At 47.6% G+C, this 23,676-nt stretch overlaps 2 protein-coding genes across 2 annotated transcripts; both read left to right on the top strand.

Moving 5' to 3' along the window:
* The first annotated feature begins 306 nt into the window (after positions 1-306).
* On the top strand, positions 307-21,048 carry Hoga1 (4-hydroxy-2-oxoglutarate aldolase 1). Its single transcript, XM_048338531.1, has 8 exons — positions 307-830; positions 12,104-12,232; positions 12,375-12,502; positions 12,942-13,076; positions 13,324-13,420; positions 16,106-16,239; positions 19,836-20,034; positions 20,813-21,048. Exons 1-7 carry the CDS (start codon positions 620-622, stop codon positions 19,983-19,985), a joined length of 984 nt encoding a protein of 327 aa, XP_048194488.1. The 5' UTR covers positions 307-619; the 3' UTR covers positions 19,986-20,034; positions 20,813-21,048.
* Positions 4,813-7,149, top strand: C2H10orf62 (chromosome 2 C10orf62 homolog). Its single transcript, XM_048338533.1, has one exon. The coding sequence runs from the start codon at positions 5,878-5,880 to the stop codon at positions 6,736-6,738; it is 861 nt and encodes a 286-aa protein (XP_048194490.1). The 5' UTR covers positions 4,813-5,877; the 3' UTR covers positions 6,739-7,149.
* Positions 21,049-23,676: the final 2,628 nt, after the last annotated feature.

The raw sequence follows: 23,676 nt of genomic DNA, 5'->3' as shown, positions 1-23,676 counted from the left end.
TAGAAAGGCTTGGGAACAAAGGGAAACTGGAACCTCTTTCTCCCCTGGGTGCTCTCTCTTTACTTCTTCCCCAACATTCCATTTGTTTATTCCTCAAACTGCAAGGCAAGGATTGACCCTTGGCAGTGACAACCGGGGCAGCCAGTGAAGTGAGTTGTAGCCTGCAGCTTGTTGGTGCCTCCCTCCCATAGGGCGGGGCAGGCCAGCTCAGCCAGTCAGCTCCACTCATCTCTGAGCAGCCTAGAAACTGCCAACTGCCCAGTTCCTGGTTTGGGGGCTGGGACTTGTGGAAGGCCCAGGTCCTACCAGAAATGCTCTTTAGTTTTGGAACCCCAAGAACCAGTCTGTCTAGCAAGTGTTGCAGCACTTCTTCAGCAGCTGAGAGACAGTGCATTGTGATACTTCTCTCGCTTTGCCCCAGAGGAAGGAAGGACTCCCGGGACCTCTAGGCCTTTCCCTGACCCTGGGAGTGCCAAGCACAGGCCTGCTCTAGAGCCTACAAGTCAGGGAGCTGCGAATTTTTAACAAGATACATTGATCATTAACAGAGGGTAGGAAGGAGTCCAAACTTAGCCTCTTTTGGGGACAAAGAGAGCTGGGCCTCCGGCCTTCTGCAGAGATGCTGGGCCCAGGAGTTTGGGCCTCTGTGAGACACAGACTGAGCAAGGGCTTGTCCAGAAATGTGAGGGGCTGGACCTCAGGGGTAGGGAGAAAGGTGGACATCTCTGGTACCTATCCTGCTTTGACAACCCCCTTCACTGCCACGGCGGAGATAGACTATGGAAAACTGGAGGAGAACCTGCACAAACTGGGTACCTTCCCCTTCCGAGGTAAGCAGGCCTCTCCACTGGGGCACTGGGGCCCGTGTTCGGGGCGGTGCATAGATCTGGCACTTTGGAGTGAACTTTACCTGCTGCTGTTCCCCCAGCTGGAAAGGACTTCTCAGCTCCCAGGCTTAGTGTGGGGATCCCACTGGAAGATGGGTGGGAGTGTCTTTGTCAGTGCGTGAGATCATGTGGCTGGGGGCCGAGAATATGGCCTAATGGTAGAGTGCTTGCCTCGTATACATGAGGCCCTGGGTTTGAATCCTCAGCACCACATATATAGAAAAGGCCAGAAGTGGTGCTGTGGCTCAAGTGGCAGAGTGCTAGCCTTGAGCAAAAAGAAGCCAGGGACAGTGCTCAGGCCCTGAGTTCATGGCCCAGGATTGGCAAAAAAAAAAAAAAAAGCTAAAGGAGAGATTAAGGTCCTAAATTCTAGCTCCAATACTGGTGCATGCACATGCACACGCATGCGCACACGCAGACACACAGACACACACAGATCAGGGACCAGCTCATATATTTTATTAAGCAGTTGTATGAGCAGGTTCCAATTCCATGTCAAGTTATGAGTAAATGCATCTTGATCAATGTCACCCCTTCCATCATTCTCCCCCTTTTCCCCTCCCATCCCTGTTCTCGAGTTACATAATTCAGTTTTTACATGATGTGCAGTAAGGGCTGGGAATATGGCCTAGTGGTAGTGTGTTTGCCTCATATGCATGAAGCCCTGGGTTTGATTCCTTAGCACCACATATATAGAAAAGGCTGGAAGTGGCGATGTCGCTCAAGTGGCAGAGTGCTAGCCTTGAGCAAAAAGCCAGGGACAGTGCTTAGGCCCCGAGTTCAAGTCCCAGGGCTGGCAGAAAACAAACAAACATGATGTGCAGTAAATATAATGACTCACCCTTCCTCCCTCCATTTGTGTGCTTCTCCTTACGCCACCCCTAACACATTTCCACTTCCTGGCATTTGTTTTGATAGTTGCTCAGAGGAGTTACACTATTGGACTCCTCCCCTGAGTATGCCATTCTTTAGTCAGTTTGTTTGTGTTTATATGTGTAAAACCTTGCATATGTTATCATGTATGTTTGTATCTAGCTTCCACATATGAGAGAAAATATGCACCATTGGTCTCTCTGAGCATATTTTTTCTAGGTCCATTCATTTCCCTTCTAACGGTATATTATTCTTTCTAATAGATAAATACAATTTCATTGTGTATATGTACCACATATTCTTGATCCACTCATCCATTGTAGGACAGCTGGGCTGTTTCTATAACTTGGCTCCGGCAAATAGCGCAGCAATGAACATAGCTGTGCAAGTGTCTTTATTGTATCCTGACTTGTAATAATCTGGGTAGAAGACCAAGAATGGTATCGTTGTATTGTAGGATAGTTCTATGTTAAGTTTTTTGAGGAATCTCCAAACTGCCTTCCAGAGTGGTTGCTTAAGTTTATATTTCCACCAATAGTGCAATAGAGTCCAGATCACATGAGAAACTATTGATCCTGTGATGATAATTCTTTAAAATGGCAGTGTTATTTGTGTGGTAGCTAAATTGCTTTGCAACAGTGATCTGTAGGGGCTGAGAATATGGCCTAGTGGTAAAATGCTCTTCTCCATATACATGAAGCCATGGGTTCGATTCCTCAGAACCACATATATAGAAAAAAGCCAGAAGTGGAGCTGTGGCTCAAGAGGTAGAGTGCTAGCCTTGAGCAAAAAGAAGCCAGGGACAGTGCTCAGGCCCTGAGTCCACGCCCCAGGACTGGCAACAAAAACAAAACAAAACAAAACAGTGATCTGTAGCCCAACTGAGCTCCCTTCATAGCTTTGTGTATTGGTGATGTGATCTTTCCCCAGGGCACAATGAATGCCCTGTGGACAGCCACATTGGACCGACATAGCAACTCTAAGTGCAGGTGTGCTGGATTTGCTTATGAGCCAGGCCTCAGCCAGGCTCCCTTGGAGCAAAGCATAAGGATCCTTAGCCTCTGACAGAAGACTCTGTTCAGGGGCCTGGAGAATGGGTTCTGCATTAGTGTCTGCCTATAGACAGACCCTTGGTCTCTTCTTGGAGCTCTCCCCTTCATCCTTCAGTGGGTGTGGGGAACCCTGAACACCAGCTCTGATGGAGTTGGCTCTCTCAGCCACACATCAAGGAGATAGAGGCTGTTGAACAAGGTCCAGTGTCTGGAGGTAGAAATCCTGGGTAAGGCTCCTGGTCTGGCCAGGACAGGGACAAAAGAATCACATAATCTCCAACCCAGTTTTCTCATTTAAGAATGGTAACTTAGCCTTTAGATCCTCATCATGGGGCTTGATATAGTCCTCCAGAGACATTCAACCACAGAACACTGGCGACCAGAACATAGAGAACGTGTTAGTTCTGCTGTTTGTCTCACCTGCGTCTGGAGTAGACTTCACAACCAAAAATCCGGGGCAGAAGAGGCTGCTACCACAGGTCCCATTGAGGGAGAGTAGGCAACAAAACCTTCCCAAAAGAAGAAGGAATCTGTCCTTGAGGTGTCAGTGAACACAGATTCTTCTGGATGGCGCTGCCTTGAAACTCTGTAGCTTTTACTTTCTTTTTTTTATTTTTTATTTAATTTATTTATTAATTGAACACAAATTTTTTGACAAGGTGTGCAAAAAGGGTACAGTTACATAATAGGGCAGTGTGTACATTTCTTGTGATATCTTACACCCTGTTTTTCTTTCCCTTCCCTAGGTCAGGTAGACATATATACAATACACAATGTACCAAGAACATATACAGTATCCACGTGGCCAAGCCCAAGAAAATTCGCCTAGGGCTTTAAATGTAATGTCGATATTAGACAATATGTTGACAGTAGTCTTATATGAACGTACATACATAGCTTTTGGGCTATTGTATTCCACTGAGAGGTCAAGTTTTGACCTTTATATGTTGAGTAGTTGTTTGGTTTTAGTTACATACTGTTGGGTCGCTGCCCCAATCCTGTGGAAATACCATTTGACAAGCAGTTTTTGGTTTCACAGACCTGGTCTCTACTGTCTCTCCGTCACCCTTTCTTAACAGTCATATATCAGGGAGATCATGCCCCTTTGTTTTCTGTGTTCTAGGCTTGTCTCGCTCAACATTATTTGTTCAAGTTCTGACCATTTCCCTGCGAATAAGCTTTTACTTTCTTTTAGCATTGCTAATCTGTACTATTTGAATGAAGAGTATTCTTTTCAAATAAAAGTTGTAACCAGGGACTGGAGGACAGGGTTTTTTTCAGAGGGACTTTTGGCCCTGAACTCACTCACACCCACAAACCACCAAGGGGGTGGACTTTGATTTGTTATTTCCAAATGAGGCTAGCAGATACAGAGTTACCTCTGTATCTCTGGCAAGACTAGGAAGGTGATCCTCCCCATTAAAATAAAATCTTGTGTCTCATACCTTCTATATAAGGAGAGTAGATCATTATTTCCTATGAAAGAAAATAGTTCTGTGTACATTAAAACGATCACTTCTGCCAGATGAGGTGGCCCCTACTTGTAATCTGAGCTATTTGGCAGATGGAAACAGGAGGATAGAGGTTTGAAGCCAGCCTTGTCCCCCACCCCCAAATGAGACTTTCTTCTCAATAAGCAGGTTAAATATGTGGTACCTGCTTATGATCTCTGCTATGTGGGAAATTTAGAAGGAGGACCACAGTCTGAGACTGGCCTTAGGAAAAAGTGGCAGACCCTCTAAAAGATATAAAGCAAAAAGGGCTTGGGTGTAACTCAAATGGTAGAGTACTTGCCTAGCAAGCACAAGACTCTGAGTTCAAAAACTATTACTCAAAGAAAATATCTCATTGCTGTGTGTGTGTGTGTGTGTGTGTGTATGCTGGTACTGGGGCTTGAACTCAGGGTTTGTCCCTGAGCTTTTTCTGCTCAAGCTAGCATTTTACCACTTGAGCCACACCTCTACTTCTGGCTTTTTGCTGGTTAACTAACTGGAGATGAATCTCATCCACATTCTGGCCTGGGCTGATTTCAAACTGCTATCCTTAGATATCGGCCTCCTGAGTAGCTAGGATTACAGGCCTGAGCAACCAGTGCCCAGCCTGTTGCTAGCTTTATAAACCCATTTTGTCATTCCTTCATTTCTGAAATGTGCTATATGCCTTTGGAAGTAAAAATGGAGCATCCCAGGTCTATTTCAAGCCCAATTGGCAGAGAATTACTCAGGATTGTCAGGCACCCATGGCAACCCTTGTCAGCCAGCCTACAAGTCAATACCTCTCTATGCCCATTTATTAGGGGCAAGCTTTGGATCTGCTGGTGCATCGCTAAGGCAAAAGCTAGCTTGTCCTGATCCTGGAATGGCTCTGGCAACCTGGGATCATGTAGACTCTCCAGTCTGATCTGCTCTGTCTTCTAAGCCAACTATTTGTCTTCCTCCAGTTGTGACCTTATGTTATTCCAAGAATGAGTTCCTTTCTGAGCCCTTTTCCTTCTGGACACTGCCCTGTTAATGGGCCTGGGGCTATAGGTGGGGTTGACATATGCCAAGCTGGGCCCTGGATAGAGGGAGACACCAATCTTGAAGCTAAGAATGAATGTCAGCCCATCCAAGGAGGTCCTTTGGCCATGTTCAGCCTAACCTAGCATCCTCTGCCCCTTGGGAGCTCATTAGATGGGGAGGGAATAATCCAAAGACTAGAGGGTCAAAAATACTTGAGGGCAGCTGTCAAGTAATCCCTGAGCCTTACATAATGCCAGGCTAGACATGAGGGATGTGGTGGCCTCCCCCTCCCCCGCCCTGGCCCCTCACTGCTTTCCTCACAATGGGGCTCATTGCTGAGGTGGCAGATGGCATCCTAGGGGAGGGCGAGGCAGGGAGCCTGCCTACCAGACACCTTCGGGGAGCCTTAAGCATGAGCCATACCACCTGGGCTCCGCCACTCTCAGTGCGCTCTTAGCTCTACCTGCCTGGCGTAGGGTCCTGGAGAACTTCTTGGAGCTCCTCCAGCATCCATCATGCAAGGTGGTGCTGGGGACTGTCCTCTTGCTAGGAGGCGGAGGCCTCATGCTGTGGGCGCAGAGGAAGAGGAAGAGGAAGACAGTGCTTGAGCCTGCCCAAGATGGGTACTCAGACTACCACAACCCCAATGAGAGCTGGATCAAATCTCACTTTAGCCGACTATCTGAAGAGAAGCTGCGCCCTGACTGTTGTGGCCCTACTAGTGCTGGCAACACCTCTCTTCAGCCTGAGAGTGGGTGTGGGGAGGCCAGCACCAATATTCGCATGGAGACCTTCACTTCGAGGCACGGAGAGGGCAACCCAACACTGCACCGCGACTCCTTCCACGGCAAGCAGAAGTTATGTGGGCCCTTGGTGACCAAAGAGATCCGCAAGGAGTCAGTGGGGACCTCATCCACCGATGAGGCCACATGGGCCGCCGTGGCTGCTTGTGCCAAGGAGATCGACGCCAAGGGGCACCACCTAGCTAACTCCATGCTGCAGCGAGCCGGCAACCAGCACTCAAGCCACATTGAGACCAGAAACATCAACCCAGAGGAGCTGAAGGCTCTGGAGGAGGTGGAGATAAAGCTGAAAGGGGACTTCCTCACTCAGAGGGAATCCAGCTTAGCCGGTGTCAACCATACACATACCTTCTATAGCCCAGGCCGTCATGGCCACCAGAGCGCTCTGACCCATTCAGGCCACCAGAGCCTCCTGGGTCATCCTGTGTACTTGGGCCACCAGAGTCATCCAGGCTACATGATCCACCAGGCCCTTCCAGGCCACTCCAGCCACCAGGGCCATTTGGGTCACTCAAGCCACCAGGGTCACTCAGGCTACTCGAGCCATCAGGGCCATTCGAGTCATCATAGCCACCAGAGTCATAGCCTGCCCACCCGCAGCCACCAAGCCTATGACTCTTGAAGCTACATAACTACACGCATCCCTTCCCCAGCAGGGCTGGCCCGCAGGACTGTTTTCTCTCCTGTGGGGGAACCTCTGGGACCCAGGGCAGGAGGCTGTGCCCAAATCTCTTCTTCCTCAGGCCCCTCATGACAGGAGTCATGGATGGGGGTCTACCATCATGTAGCCCCTTCCAGAGGGACAGCTGAGAGGAAGTGAGTCAGCCATGACAGACCCGGACCCATGAACACCCACCAAGAGAAGACAGACGAGGCAGATCCTGGGAGCAGACAAGAGCCCCACATTGATGCCAAACGCCTGGAACGGAGCCAATAAAGCCTTGCATCCCTCACTCGGAGTCCAGGGCTTTTGTGGGCATGGTAGGAAAGGGTCTTTCTTCCGACAGCCTTCCCAGTGGTCTGTAACCTGAATTCTTTTTTTTCTTTTTTTTTTTTTTGGCCAGTCCTGGGGCTTGGACTCAGGGCCTGAGCACTGTCCCTGGCTTCTTTTTGCTCAAGGCTAACACTCTGCCACTTGAGCCACAGCACCACTTCTGGCCATTTTCTGTATATGTGGTGCTGGGGAATTGAACCCAGGGCCTCATGAATACGAGGCAGGCACTCTAGCCACTAGGCCATATCCCCAGCCCCTGAATTCTTTTTTTCTCCACTGAGTGGGCTTTGGCCTGAGTTATTATTCTTTTTTTTTTTTTTTTTTGGTGTTAGTACTAGGGCTTGAACTTAAAGCCTCCAGCTCTCCCTTATTCACTCCAAGCTCTACCACTTGGGTCCACACCTCTACACCTGGTAGTTACAGATAAGAGTCTCGGGGACTTTTCTGCTCAGGCTGACTTTGAACCACAAACTGTGATTCTCAGTCTGTTGAGTAGCTAGGATTTATAGGTGTGAGCTAACTGCACCTGGCCAAACTGGACCTGCTTTGAGATTCCATGAAAAAGCTTCCCTCAGCCTTAGGGACCCCAGATCAACCAGTGTGTAGTTACCTGGGAAAGAGGGAGCATCCAGGCCTCCCCAGGGAGCAGGACCAAGAACAGGCTTACAGAAGAGAGTAGGCAAGCCAGGGAACTTCAGGCCCCATCCCCTTGCTGCCATCTCAAGTCTGCAGGGTCCACATAGCAGTTTTCTCCCTGACCCACCTGCTTACAGGGCCCCTGTTAGAACTTCAACATTCACATCCACAACTGTGGAGCCAGTATAGTAATAACCTTTTCTGGTTCTTGTCACCTATGGTGGCTGGGGCTTCTATGGCTGCTACCTGCATTACTATACTACTAGTGGCTTCTAAAGCTCGTTTTAGTATAGTCCTTGCTCAGTGTTAAGTCATAGTTCCGCAAGGAAGATGTCTTATCTCCAATGTGCAAATGTGGTATTTGAAGTTCAGAGAGAAACGTGGGAAGAGATGTTGTTGGGATTAGATTGCAGCTTTGCTACCAAGTCCATGGAAATCCCTGGTTCTTGCCCAACGCTGCCTCCCTGTCCACTTCCTGCCTACCCACTCCATCTCTCTCATACAATCCCTCCACTGACACTTCCTAACACTTCCACTGCACTGTGCAAGCCTGGCACACTCCCTGCCTCCTCATCTTGGGTCTCAAAAAGGCTTTTTTTTTAAAAAAAAATGGGAGATATTACTCAAGAAACAAAAGGGAAGGCAGCCACTTCCCTGTGACTCTTTAGAGAAGTCACCTATGAGGCACTAACACCAAATGACATAGAAGTTTCTTGCCATTTGGATCTCATGGATTTACCCAGAGCTCTCAGTCTGTGGGTCTCAAATTACAAATGGTTGTAATAGATGGAAAACCCTATTAATTGTTTTTATGGAGCATAGTTGGATTAATATTTTGCAATACTGCTAATAATGATCACCAATCAAAATTTATATATTTTAAATATTTCATAGTAAATTTTTAATTGGTCTGGATGCTCAAGTGGTAAAGCACTTGTCTAGAAAACACAAGACACTGGGTTCAAGCCTCAGCATACTGCCCAAACAGGAAATGCACATGGGAGGCCATTAATCCTTTATTAAAAGTTTATTGCATACAATTTCAGATTAAGAACATGTCTATAATCCTACCTGCTTGGGAAACATGATTGCAGTTTGTGGAAAGCATGTGGAGGTAGATATCAGACCAAAGGTGTTCTGACAGGAAGCAAGACTCTATTTCAAAAATAACCAATGGATGTAGAAGGGAGGGGCGTAAAAGGGTGAATAAATGCATCATGCTATTCAGTATTCACTGTATGGAGAAAGACCTAATTACAATGTTGGACTGATTTTGGTTGTGGGGCTTGACCTCAGGGCCTAGGCGCTATTCCTGAGCACTTTTGCTTAAAGCTGTCATTCTGCCAATTTGAGCCACAGCTCCACTTTCAGTCTTTGAGTGATTAATTGGAGATAAGGATCTCACTGGGACTTTCCTGCCTGGGCTCACTTTGAACCTTGATCCTCAGATCTCAGCCTCCTAAGTCGCAAGGATCACAGGAGTGAACCACTGGTGCCCAGCCTTTTCTTTCTTTTTCATTACCTTACCTATCATAGTACAATGAACAGAACCAACAAATTTAACATGTAAACGATATCACTAACTGAAGGCTTTAAAATTTTCCAATTTAAAACTTTTTAAAATTCCAGAGCTGGAAGCAGATGAGAACCCTTCTCAGGGTTGACGGCCGTGAATGGATCTGACTGCTGGAAGCACTTGGGCCTCAGGGAACAGGATGTGGGGTATTTGTTTTCCCCCGTACTGAAGTTTGAACTCAGGGCCTGGGAACTGTCCCTTAGATTTTTTTGCTCAAGGCTGGCACTATATCAGTTGAGCCACAGCTCCGCATATAGCTTTTTAATGGTTAATTGTCCTTAAGAATCTCATGGACTTTCCTGCCCAGACTGTCTTGGAATTGTGATCTTCAGATCTCAGCCTCCTGAGTATACAGGAGTAAGCCACCAGTGCCCAGCAAGATATTAGGAGACTTCCCTGTGGCTCCCAGCTTGAGGAGGAGAAATTTACCTTCAGGAAGCCATCCAATAGAAGCTAAAATCTATTTGCCTTAAGATGTTCCTTGAAATGTTACTAAGACAAAAAAATTTGAGATAAAAAGAAGTTAATTATTCAGTGTAGACAGGTCCTGGCAACCCACGCAGTGGAGGTTTGTACATGGAAAAGGCTTATGGTATGAGGTTGAGTCTCCATCACACTGTGTCCCCTTAAGGATGACTCACAGGAACAATTTCTCTTGGTCTCAGTGCCAGGAAACTCTGTGTTTCTCTGGGGCAGCTGTTTTGCTTTTATCTTTTGGGTTCTACATATCTGTTAGCTGACCATGTTTCTCTTTTAACTTTGACTGCCAGGAAGCTCCCCATCAGATCTATGTCTCACCTCTCACCATGGTACACCAGGGGGTTTCATATGTCAGTACTGCTTCTGGCTTTCTTTTCCTTCTCTCAAATATCTGTCCACAATCCTACTGTACACTCTGTGTTGTATTCATAAATTCCTTCAGGCTTGTTTCCTTTGAATGGAATGGAATGTGGCAAAAGAAGAGGAAAAGAGTAGAATGGGAAAACCTGAAAGGAAACGTTTCCCCCAACATTCTAGTCAAGTTCCACAGAGGGCATCGATTCTGCTGGTCGGTCATAGAAATTAAACTGACATGGTTCACTGGTACAGGTTAGAAACCTTGCAGATAGTGTGTAGAGCAGAAAGATGCAAAAGAAAACAATGACGTATTACTTTCCACCCAGAAACTTGATAAAAATTGTTTCTGATGATACCAAGAGTTGGCCTTGAGGAACACAGATGGTCTCAGCTGCTTCTGGGGTGAGAGCGGATGAGTTTAAAGTGTGGAACCTGTGAGGATTCGCGTAGATGTGATTCAGCAATTATGCCCCTAATAGCAGACACGATTGGGCAATTATGTCCCTAACAGCAGGAACTATAGAGGAATTCTTGGCTGTGTGCAAAGAAAACCATCATCTCAGCTTTGTTTGTAGTAGCAAAGAGAATAAAAAAACACACTGTGGCCTCATAATATGGTTAAATAATCCAGAGCTATGTGTGTGGCTGCAGACAAGCTCAAGACATAATGTTAAAAGCAGCAAACTGCAGAAGGTTAGGTAAGCTTGAATCTATTTCTATAGTTTAAAATCCCCCTCCCCCTCTCACACACACATACCAAAACAACCAAGGCCAGGAATCAGTGGCTCATACCTGTAATCTTAGATAAATGGGAGGAGGCTGAGATCTGAGGATCTCACTTCTAAGTCAGTCTGGCCAGGAAAGTCTATGAGACGATTATCTCCAATTAACCAGCAAAAAGCTGGACATGAAGTTGTGGCTCAAGTGTTAGAGAGTCAGCTTTTTTTTTTTGGCCATTCCTGGGGCTTGGCCTGAGCACTGTCCCTGGCTTCTTTTTGCTCAAAGTTAGCACTTTGCCACTTGAGCCACAGTGCCACTTCTGGCCGTTTTCTGTATATGTGGTGCTGGGGAATCGAACCCAGGGCCTCATGTATAAGAGGCAAGCACTCTTGCCACTAGGTCATATCTCCAGCCCTGAGAGAGTCAGCTTTGAACAAAAAAGCTAAGAGGCAGCATCTAGGCTCTGAGTTCATGCTCTAGTACTGCCGTGTGTGTGTGTGTGTGTGTGTGTGTGTGTGTGTGTGTGTGTGTGTGTGTGTAAGTAATAAGTCAGGACAGAGAGGCAAGGAAGGAGGTGATACTGGATGGTTGCTCTGGGCACATCACAGAGGACTACTTACCTGCCTATTCTTTTTGGTACAGCTAAAATGTTTCATTAAAACAAGAGTGACGGGCTGGGGATATAGCCTAGTGGCAAGAGTGCCTGCCTCGGATACACGAGGCCCTAGGTTCGATTCCCCAGCACCACATACACAGAAAACGGCCAGAAGCGGCAGAGTGCTAGCCTTGAGCGGGAAGAAGCCAGTGACAGTGCTCAGGCCCTGAGTCCAAAGCCCACGACTGGCCAAAAAAAAAAAAAAAAAAAACAAGAGCGAGGAATGTGGCTTAGTGGTAGAGTGCTTGCCTAACATGCGTGAAGCCCTGGGTTCGATTCCTCAGTACTACACAGACAGAAAAAGCTGGAAGTGGCTCTGTGGCCCAAGTGGTAGAGTGCTAGCCTTGAGCAAAAGAAGCTCAGGAACAGTACCCAGGCCTTGAGTTCAAGCCCAGGACTGGCAAAAACAAAAACATAACAAAAAACAGAGAACAACAAGTAGCTGGTGAGTGCATGCTGCCTCTCTTGCTGTAGCAGTGGGAACTGGGGGTGATAGGAAGCAGAGAGCATGCTGAACACCTGCATCCTCGTGGGAACCACGGGTCACTGTGATGGGGTCTCTGTTGCAGGTTTTGTGGTCCAGGGCTCCACTGGCGAGTTCCCCTTCCTGACCAGCACTGAGCGCCTGGAGGTGGTGAGCCGCATACGCCAGGTCATCCCCAAGGACAAGCTTCTGATTGCTGGCTCTGGCTGCGAGTGTGAGGCCACAGAATCCTGGCCCCTGGGCTGACTGGGCTGTGGGGTCTCCTGGGTTCAGGTTCTATCTATTTTCTTTGTGCCTTGGCTTGCCCCAGTATGTTAACCCATGCCTCTCTTCTTTCTCCTTCCTCCTTCCTGTAGCCACTCAAACTACAGTAGAAATGACCCTGAGCATGGCACAGGTTGGAGCTGATGCCGTCATTGTGGTGACTCCTTGCTACTATCGTGGCCGCATGAACAGCGCTGCCCTAATTCACCACTACACCAAGGTAGGTATCCTGGGTCAGACACCTAAGAGTGCTTGATACCAGCCAGAGGCACTGCTCGGGATGAGAATCCAGAAAAGCTGGGCGTGGAGTGGCAAGCCTATATCATGTGAATGGTTGCCATGGGCCACAAGTGGGATTCCAGCATGCACAAGCTGTATGACATTAGGAAACTTGCCCAACCATTCTGTGTGTCCGTTTCTTCTCAAATGAAGGACATTTCCTGGGGTTGGTTCAGGGTTAAGTAAATGAGATCTGGAATACAAAGGGTTTCGAGATGCATTCGGCACATGCAAAGCACTCAGTAGGCACTTTTCCAATGTTGTTGCCCTCAGTTCCAGATAGCCCTGCAGTGATTCAGGCCAGGACCTGAGGGGGGCAGATCACCAGCTCTGGGGATCGGAGGTGGCTGCCTTCTCTGTCTTTTCTCTGTTCCCCTCAGGTTGCTGACCTCTCTCCAATCCCTGTGGTGCTCTACAGTGTCCCTGCCAACACAGGGCTGGAGCTGCCTGTGGATTCGGTGGTCACGCTGTCCCATCACCCGAATATCGTGGGCATGAAGGACAGCGGTGGTGATGTGAGTGGCCACAGCTCCCGGGCCGGGACCCTCCCCTCCTCTGGTTCTATCATGTAACCTGCTAACTCCAAAGCAGCTCTGAGACTCAAGTCAGTCCTGGGCTCCAGCATGGGCTCTCTCTATTGGATGAGCTCTGAGTCTTTGTCCCTCTGGGAACCGGGCTGGTCTTTGACAGTGCTTGGCTAGCCTGGCCAGCCTGGAAGCGGAGGCCTTGGGCTTCACTCTCACATGGAGTTTGCTGTTGCAGATAACCAGGATTGGGCTGATTATTCACAAGACCAAGAAGCAGGATTTCAAGGTGTTAGCTGGATCCGCTGGATTCCTGCTGGCCAGCTACGCTGTGGGTAGGCCTACTGCTTTCAAATTGTCCTAGGTGACCAAGATCTGCCCCGGCCATTGGGGCCACAGCGGGGTCTGTAGAGGTTGGTTTACCAGAAACCTGGCAACCTTGTTTGCTTGTTTGAACCCTGGGTACTTGGGAGTGATGCTGGGTGGAGTAGGGTGGCTGTATGATTCCTGGCCTGTAGGAAGATTGTTCCACTCAACATATAAAGGTCAAAAAGTGACCTCTCAGGGGAATACAATAGCTCAAAAGCTATGTATGTACGTTCATATAAGACTACTGTCAACATACTGTCTAATATCGACATTACATTTAAAGCCCTAGGCAAACTTTCTTGGGTGAGGCCACGTGGCTACTGTATATGTTCTTCATACATTGTATATTGTATATATGTCTACCTGACCTAGAGAAGGGATAGAAAAACAGGGTGTAAGATATCACAAGAAATGTACACACTGCCCAACTATGTAACTCTATCCTTTTTGCACAACACCTTGTCAAAAAAATTTGTGTTCAATTAATAAATAAATTAAATTAATAAAACAAACAAACAAACAAACAAAAAAAGATTGTTCCAAATCCTGAGTTCCATGTTTAGGTGACAAATTTAGCTCCTTTAATCTCCTCTTGTAAATCATTCTCTGAGGACAGAGATTCTTGGGGCCTCCTCTCTAGACCAGGAGCTGTTTTCCTCTCCCTCAGGCTCTAGGCCAGAATGAATTGCTAGGCCTACAGGGTTGGGCCAGGGATCTGCCTCTGCCTGATCAGACCCTTTGCAATCCAGGATCTAAGGGATGCCACTGAGATCAACTGTTCTTGTCTCTTTTGGGTCAAGGTCTTTGTGTCCAAGTGAGAGGGGAGGGGATGAAAGGCAGCATCTGTTCCCTCCAGCCAAAGTCCCAGTGAGTTCAGATCTGAGTGACTTAGTTCTATCCCCTGGCTCTGCAGACTTTGGCTGTTGTCTAGGTCTTGATTTTTTTTTGTTTTGTTTTGTTTTTTGTCCAGTCCTGAGGGCTTAGAACTCAGGGCCTGAGCACTGTCCCTGGCTTCTTTTTGCTCAAGGCTAGCACTCTACCACTTGAGCCACAGCGCCACTACTGGCGTTTTCTGTTTATGTGGTGCTGAGGAATGGAACCCAGGGAGGGCTTCATGGATGCTAAGCAAGCCCTCTACTGCTAAGCCACATTTTCAGCCCGGTTTTGTTTTGGGTTTTTGTTTTTTTTTTTGCCAGCCCTGGGGCTTGAACTCAGGGCCTGAGCACTGTCCCTGGCTTCTTTTTGCTCAAGGCTAGCACTCTACCACTTGAGCCATGGCACCACTTCCAGCTTTTTCTATATATGTGGTGCTGAAGAATCGAATCCAGGGCTTCATGTATACCAGGTGAGCACTTTACCACTAGGCCATATTCCTAGCCCTTTCAGCCTGGTTTTGATTTTTTAATTTGTGCTGGTACTGGATCTTGAATTCAAGGTCTGAGCAATATCCCTTAGCTTTTTCCTCTCAAGGTTCTACCACTTGAGCCATACCTCCACTTTGGGCTTTTTATTGGTTAATTAGAGGTAAGAATCTCACAGACTTCCCTGCCCTCTGGATGGCTTTGAACTGTGGTCCTCAGATCTGGGTCTCCTGAGTAGCTAAGATTACTAGCATGAGCTTCTGGAGCCCAGCAGTGGGGCTTTCTGAGATCACAGAAAAACACATTTGTAGCATACAGATGAGAAGAAAGAGGATTAGGGAGGGTCTGCAGCATGTCCAAGATCCAGCAGCCAAGGGGAGGAAATGCTCAGTCTTCTGACCTTATACCTCGAGCTCTTTCCATTCCTTCATCCCCACTCTCACCCACAGGTTCAATTCATTGGAGGAATAAGATTTCAAAGCGCACAGGCTCCCATCCATTTCTGTCCCTTCCAGTACTGATGCTTCAAGAGGTTGTTGAGGGAATGCTCAGGGTATAGAAGGCAGATGGGACATGGCTCCTGGAGGATAGGGGATGCAGGGAGGAAACTGTCCTTGAGCTGGCCTTCAGGATCTGCCTTCTACATCTTGTAGACAGCTGTGAACCATTCTTTGTTTTTGTTTTGTCAGTCCTGGGGCTTGCAAACTCAGGGCCTGGGCACTGTCCCTGAGCTTCTTTTGCTCAAAGTTAGCACTCTACCACTTGAGCTACAGCGCCACTTCAGGCTTTTTCTGTGTATGTGGTACTGAGGAATTGAACCCAGTGCATGCTAGGCAAGTACTCTACCACTACGCCCCATTCTGAACCCATCTGAGCCATTTTTTTTTTTTTTTTTTGGCCAGTCCTGGGCTTGGACTCAGGGCCTGAGCACTGTCCCTGGCTTCTTTTTGCTCAAGGCTAGCACTCTGCCACTTGAGCCACAGCGCCGCTTCTGGCCGTTTTCTGTATATGTGGTGCTGGGGAATTGAACCTAGGGCTTCGGGTATCCGAGGCAGGCACTCTTGCCACTAGGCCATATCCCCAGCCCCTCTGAGCCATTCTTGACCTGTGAGATTCCCTTTGGAATACACAGGCAGCTTTTCTCTTTGGAAATGGACTCAAAGCACAGCAATATGGCTGATAGTAATGTCAAAATTTAAACCGTATGTCCCTAGAATGAAAAGCAGGGAGCAGGGTTTGGGATTATCTTAAGAAGTCACTGGCTGATGTTCACCATCTTGTTCTGGACAGGAGCCGTGGGAAATATAGGTGGTCTGGCTAATGTCCTGGGGGCCCAGGTGTGCCAGCTGGAGCGACTCTGTCTCACTGGGCAATGGGAAGCGGCCCAGGAGCTGCAACATCGTCTCATCGAGCCCAACAGCGCGGTGAGCAAAGCTAACTAAGGGCAATGGAGAGGGGGCCCTGCGTCCTATTGGAGTGGATGCCAAAGCTGGCACAGGGTTCTCACTCAGTTCCTTCGCTTTCAGAAAGTCCTTTTAGAAAACATTCGTGTGGGAACTTCCTGTGCCTCCCCAGAAAATCCTGGCTGCAGACAAAGCTGAGCCATGTTGTTTCTCAAACTCTAGAGTATACTGGGATTCCCACAAGGGCTAAAGTTCTAAACCTTTGAATACGTTTTATGCTCTGAAATCCCAAGTGGCTATGACAGCAGTAATCTTTGGACCTTTCTTAGAGATGCACTGACCAGACACAATGAACCATGGGCCTTCAGATCAGCTAGATAGGGGCCAGATCCTGAAAATCAGAATGGTGGAAGAGTTGAAGGGCTAATGATGTTTGGAGCCCAGATTTTTCAGGGGAGTTCTGCAGTCAGACCACGTGCCCTAATCAGGAATCTTTATCAAAATTAAAACCTTTTTTTTTTTGGCCAGTCCTGGGCCTTGGACTCAGGGCCTGAGCACTGTCCCTGGCTTCTTCCCGCTCAAGGCTAGCACTCTGCCACTTGAGCCACAGCGCCACTTCTGGCCGTTTTCTGTATATGTGGTGCTGGGGAATCGAACCTAGGGCCTCGTGTATCCGAGGCAGGCACTCTTGCCACTAGGCTATATCCCCAGCCCTAAAACCTTCTTGATAACTGAGGTGGACAGGAAAGAGAGAGAAAGAGAGAGAGAAAGAGAAAGGGGTGGGCAGGAGAGATGGAGATACAGAGACACACAAAGACAGATGTTTCTTTGAGACAGAGGCTCACAGTGTAGCCCAAGTTGAACTTGAACTCACCATCCTTAACCTCAGCCTCCTAAGTGCTTGGACTGCCATACTCAGCTGTCTCTCTATTTTTTTTTTTTGTGGGTGTGCTGGTACTGACACTTGAACTCAGGGCCTGGGTACTGCCCAATAGCGTTTTCATTCAAGGCTGGCAGCATACTACTTGAACCACAGCTCCCCTTTTGACTTTTTGGTTAATTGGAGATAATCTCACAGTCTTTCCTCCTTAGGGCTGGTTTCAAATCTTGATCCTCAGATCTCAATCTCCTGTGTAGTTAGGATTACAGCTAGAATTATATTAGCTATAATTGCGACTACCAGAGCCTAGATTGCATCTTTCGTTTTTGAAATATTCTTTACTTTGATCACTGAGCTTTCCATTTCTTCTCTTGAACTTTTATGTGAGAGACAAGTGTCCCTCTGGCTTCCTTTGTAGTCTCAGTTGCAGAGAGCAGACCTCAAGCAGTGCTTTGTTTGGGTAAAGTGGTGAATAGGCTCTGGACTGCCCTCACAGCTGTGTCACAGCTGAAGAGAAGGCACAGGCCTCCTGGATATGGAGCTTCTCCAGGGATCAACACTATAAGTAGATTGTAAGAAGTTGCTGAAATGAGGAACTTTCAGCCAAGTCCATAGGCATACAAGCTGCCCTGAGCATGCTGAACATTCCACTGGGTAGGGGCTTGGCTTTCCTACTTGCATCCACCTTGAAAGAGAAGGACCTTCTGTCCCATCACCTGTCCTTCCACTAGGAAGGACAGAAAAATGAGGTGGTACTTCTGGAGTCCTTAGGGATTGGTTTACTATTAGTGGTGGTTTTCTCACCTGATCCTTATGACACCTCTACAGGTAGGTGTAGTAATGCCTTGCTTTACAGACCAAGTAGCTTGGGCTACCCCTTGGGAGTACAGGAAGCTCAGATGTCACAGCCTTGTCCTGTCTTGCTATCCCCCTGCAGTCTGTGCCCTCCTGTGCCAGCAGCACTAGGCACACACTCGGGAATGCCTGGAATACCTTGCTGCTGCCTGCCTAGGTTGTAGGCTCAGATGCTCCAAGAGCAGTCTGATGTCACTCTATTGCCCTGCCCTTGTTGAACGCAATGTCCTTCCTCTGCCTTCCCGCCTAACTGGCCTCTGGCCCCCAGCTATATTTAGGGTTTCCTATGGTCTTTATCACCAAAACAGCCAGTTCTTTTCAGAGGGCTGAAGAGGGAACAGACCTGCCATATTTAGAAAACCGGGGTGAGAACAAGCTTTGCTCCAGGTCTAGACCCAGGCTGGCTTTGAACCATGATCCTTAGATCTCAGCCTCCTGAGTAGCTAGGATTATAGGTGTGAGACAGAGCCCAGCTATTTGTTTGTTTATTTATATATTTCCTGTCCTGGGGCCTGAGCACTGTCCCTGGCTTCTATTAGCTCAAGGCTAGCACTCTACCACTTGAACCGCACAGCACCACTTCTGGCTTTTTCTTTATATGGTACTGAAGAATCGAACCCAGGGCTTCATGAATGATAGGCAAACACTCTACCACTAAGCCACATTCCCAGCCCCATAAACCTGCCTGGACTGGTTTCAAACTGAGATCCTCAGACCACAGCCTCCTTTATAGCTAGGATTACAGGTATGAGCTTTGTTTGCCTTTTTTATACAAGGTTAGCACTCTGCAACTTGAGTCACACCTCCACTTCCAGCTTTTTTTTTTTTTTTTTGACTAGCTAATTGAAGATAAGGGTCTCATGGACTTTTCTACCTAGGCTGGCTTTGAATCATGATCCTTGACCTCAACCTCCTGAGTAGTTGGGATTATATGTGAGCCACCGGGGGACTGGCCACCTAACACTGATCAGCATGAAATACCCAGTAGCTCTAACAAAAGCAAAAAGCCTGATTTACAGTAGTTGTAATAGACAAGCCTTCAGAGATTATGTGGTCCCCTCAGTTCAATAGGCAAAATAACTGCTCTGATATTAAGCAAATGATACAGCTATACACAAAACTTCTTGGGATAAGGTGTGTTTAATTTTCCTGTAAAAGCTTTAAAATAGTAGGGCATAACCAGGAGCCAGTGATTCACGCTTGTAGTTCTAGCTACTCAGGAGGCTGAGAGCTGAGGATCACAAGCTAACCTGGGCAGGAAAGCCTCTAAGAGTCTTATCTCCAATTAATCACCAAAAAGCTGGAAGTGGAGCTATGGCTTAAGCTCAGGGACAGTACCCAGGCCCTGAGTTTAAGCCCCAACATTGGCATAAACGCGCACGCGTGTGTACACACACACACACACACACACACACACACACACACACACACACACACGCTTGGGGACCCTGATGCCAGGGAGACTAAGAGTCTGGGCTATGCCCCAGGCTGTCACAAATCATCATCATCTTTCTGACTTCCCAGTTGTGCTGTGCCCCAGGTCAGGCTTGGGGAACTGGCTTAAGACTAGTACCCTGTTTTCTCTAATTCTAGCTTGAGGACTGAAAGCCGCTCTCCATCCTGTTAGGGGAGATTTTTCTCCTAAAACCACAGGAGGCATCTTCTTCCATCTGAGGTTTTTGTACTTTGATTTCTATTACTCATCTACTTCCTAATCTTTAGATCTGAATTCTCCATCTACCTGGGGTATTTCAAATTTGATCATTCCTTTACCAGGCAAGGAGGGTGGAAGTAGAAGAGTAACAGATTTCTGGGCCCCAGTAGGTGTGTGTATGTCATGGGGTTGGTTCTGCAGTCTCTTCTAACAGATCCTGCTTCTTAGGTAACCAGGCGCTTCGGAATCCCAGGGCTGAAGAAAACCATGGACTGGTTTGGCTACTATGGAGGTCCCTGCCGAGCCCCCTTGCAGGAGCTGAGCCCTGCTGAGGAGGAGGCACTGCGGGCAGACTTCAGCAGCAACGGCTGGCTCTGAGGGAGAGCAGGGCATACCAGGCCTGAGCCATCACAGTCTGTTGGGTTTGGGTACAGAAGCCCCTTTTCCCCTTTCAACCCTCCAAGTGGCCTTTCACTTGGGACCTCAGCAATCTCCTCTCACAGGCCATAATTTCCCACATATGTAAGATGCTGACTTTGTTTTCTTTTCTTTTCTGTTTTTTTTTTTTTTTTGTCAGTTACGGGGCTTGAACTCAAGACCTAGGCACTGTCCCTGAGCTCTTTTTGCTCAAGGCTAGCACTCTATCACTTTGAGCCACAGCGCCACTTCCAGTTTTCTGGTGGTTAACTGGAGAGAAGAGTCTCATGAAAAAAAAAAAAAGTCTCATGGATTTTCCTGCCTGGGCTGACTTTGAACCATGATCCTCAAATCTCAGCTTCCTGAGTAACTAGGTTTACAGGCATGAGTCACCAGCACCCAGAAAGATGCCGAATTTCTAGAGCCCTTCAGATCAAGAAGTAATTCCTTTGTTGTCACTTTACTGTGGGTGCTTTGCTCTGCCCCTAGGCCCATGAACCAGGAGGAGCCTGGGGGGAGGCCCGGGGGGGATTGGATGGCAAGGAAACTGGTTACTGGAGGAATGACTAGTGACAATTTGCAGCTACACACTTGAGTCTTGCCCAGTGTGGCTGGAAGCCAGGCTACTCCTAAGAACCTAAGTTCTAATTCCTTCTAGAGGAAGCAGCAAGTTAGGAAACCTGAGAGGGAAGTGTTGCTGTGATCTTGGAAAGCCCCCCTCCCCAGATGCTTTCCAACCATAATGCCATTCCCTAAATCGACCGTCATTCACCCCATATTCTCTCTAGCTTTGATCCCCAGCATGGAATCTAAGACCGTCCAGTGTCTTGTTGGATTGGTAAATAATGACACCTGGTGGACAGATACCTGGCCTACATTCTAGAAGTCTATTCTGACCAGTCTGGATCTGAAACATAAGGGAAGGGAACTTGGCCTTAAGAGTGCCATCCTCTTTTCTACAGAAATTCTGCTTTTATATTACTAGTGATCACTTTGTTACCATACTAAAGTTTAAGAAGTAAAACTAGTGTGGCTATGTACTAGGTTTCCTGGACATTTGATCAAGAACTTTTCTTTTGGAGGGATAAAAGATGAACAAAATGCAGCTGTGGTATTCACTAGACACTATGTTGGAAATGAACTATACAACTTGTGGGTGGGGATAGGAGGGAAAAACTGGGAGAAATATACTCGTTACCTGACATATAACTGTAACCTCTCTATACATCACCTTTATAATAATAAAAATAAAAAGAACTTTCCTCTGAGCAGTGTATGTGTGTGTATGCTGGGGCTTGAACTTAAGGCCTAGATACTGTGTCTTTGATTTTTTTACTCAAAGCCGGTGCTTTCCCACTTGAGCCATAGCTCGACTTCTAGCTTTCTGGTGATTAATTGGAGATGAGAATTTGATGGATCTTCCTGTCCAAGCTGGCTTTGAGTAGTGATCCTGAGATCCTGAGTAGCTAGGAATCAGGCCTAAGCTGCCTGTGCTGGACTTCCTCTGGACAACAGAGCCCTCACAGTCTGCTCTTTCTGTTCTCAGGCCCTTGAAATGCTGAGTAGCCATTATTTGGGTGGTGGTCTAGGAAAGAATATTGCTTTACCACTTTCTTTTTTAAAGGTTGGCTTTGGAATGAAAGAGGGGGATAGGAACACCTGAGACCTGAGTATAGACCCTGGCCTTTGCTACTCCTCATGTAACCCTGCAGAGGGTTTCATGGGGAGTGGCAAACTCCAGGTGTGCTGCTCATGGACCTTGAGTCTGGTCCTGGATGGCTCCCTCCTTATCCATAGAACTAGCCCAAGTAGCCCTGACATTCCTCAGAAATGGGTCTCCTTGAGGTTTTTTGGCCAACTGACCTTGTACCTCATGGACAGTCACAGGGAAGTGGTGAGGGTCTCACATTGTGGGCAACTACTTTAGCTTCAAAGCTGCTCTAGTCAGGAATGAGACCCAGAAATTCCAAGCCAAGGTCCCTGGCAATCAATCATACAGCACTGACAGGGTTTTTTTTTAAATACTGTGAGACGGCTGACCCTTGCCATAGCTAGAGTGACCACAGAAAGGACTCCAGGAACATATTCTTTTTAGTACTATTCCAGAAACTCTGATCTTCAGCTAGCTACACACCTTCGGCAAAGAGAAAAGAACAGGGAATGCCACGTTGAGTTCTAGAATGGGTGAGGAACATGTCAGGTTCTGCAGCCATGAGAGCTGGGGCTAAGCAAGCTGCTCACCTCGGAGGAGCTGGTGCGTGTGGCTCCAGACTGCTCTTCCCGGCCTCTCTCCTACTGATGTCTCTGCTGTGTGCTTACACTCACACAGGCAGTCCTGCTGGTCTCGAACCTGGCTCTGAGGTCACTGGCCCAATTCTTGCCTTGCTCTAAACTGTAATGTGCTTTTGTAGGCTTTGGTTTTGAGTTGGAAAAAGAGCTAGGATGTGGAGAAAATAAAAGGTTTTGTGTCCCCCCCCCACATACAAAGGTAGGCTTTGGATAGTTTGTTCATATTATTGATCTTACATATCCATCCTTCCTTCCTTCCTTCCTTCCTTCCTTCCTTCCTTCCTTCTCTCCTTGCCTCCCTCCCTTTCCCCCTTCCTTTCTTTTTTCTTTTCATTCTTTCATTGTGCTGCCCTAGCTGGTCTCAAACTCCTGGGCTCAAGTGATCCTCCTGCTTAGGGCTATGGAGAGAGCCGGAGTTACAGGCGCCCACCACTGTGCCAAGGTTAATGTTTCCCAATGGGAGACCACAGAAACAAGAGGCTCAGTGGAGACATGTAGAAACCTTTAGCACATCAAAAAGGCTGGTGTTGTCAAATTTGTTTTTTTGCCAGTCCTGGAGCTTGGATTCAGGGCCTGAGCACTGTCCCTGGCTTCTTTTTGCTCAAGGCTAGCACTCTGCCACTTGAGCCACAGCACCACTTCTGGCCTTTCCTATATATGTGGTGCTGAGGAATCGAATCCAGGGCTTCATGTATACAAGGCAAGCACTCTTGCCACTAGGCCACATTCCCAGCCCCTCAAAATGTTTTGTTTTTGTTTTTGTTTTTTGGCCAGTCCTGGGCTTTGGACTCAGGGCCTGAGCACTGTCCCTGGCTTCCTTTTTGCTCAAGGCTAGCACTCTGCCACTTGAGCCACAGCGCCACTTCTGGCCGTTTTCTGTATATGTGGTGCTGGGGAATCGAACCCAGGGCCTCATGTACACGAGGCAAGCTCTCTCGCCACTAGGCCATATCCCCAGTCTCCCTCAAAATGTTTTAACTCTTTTCTGTAGTACTCTATGACCAGTGGTTGAAAAATTAAGATAAAAATTTCAAGTTATTCATTAAGAGGTAAAGAGGTTAGAGAAGATAATAATAAGATAATCTAAACAAACAAACAACAACAAAAACACCTGGAAACGGCCCCCTGACCCTCACAGGCAGCTTCTAGGGCAGCAGGGCTCAGAGGCAAGCAGGCTTGGGGTAAGAGAAAAGTTAGGGTAGGGAGGCAGGCTAGTGCACCAGCTAGGAGCTATATCAAGCCTGGGGTTAACTTCTGGGCTTTACTCCCCAGTATCTATAGGACTTTGGGGGAAGTGATCTAACTTCTCTGAACATCATTTGTAATACAGGGCAGTCATTGTGCCTTCCTCCAAGGGCTGTGG

Source organism: Perognathus longimembris, chromosome 2 (genome assembly GCF_023159225.1).
Source record: "Perognathus longimembris pacificus isolate PPM17 chromosome 2, ASM2315922v1, whole genome shotgun sequence".
Classification (NCBI taxonomy): domain Eukaryota; kingdom Metazoa; phylum Chordata; class Mammalia; order Rodentia; family Heteromyidae; genus Perognathus; species Perognathus longimembris.
Note: the sequence above shows the minus strand (reverse complement) of the source record. Positions and strands in the feature narration are given on the sequence as shown.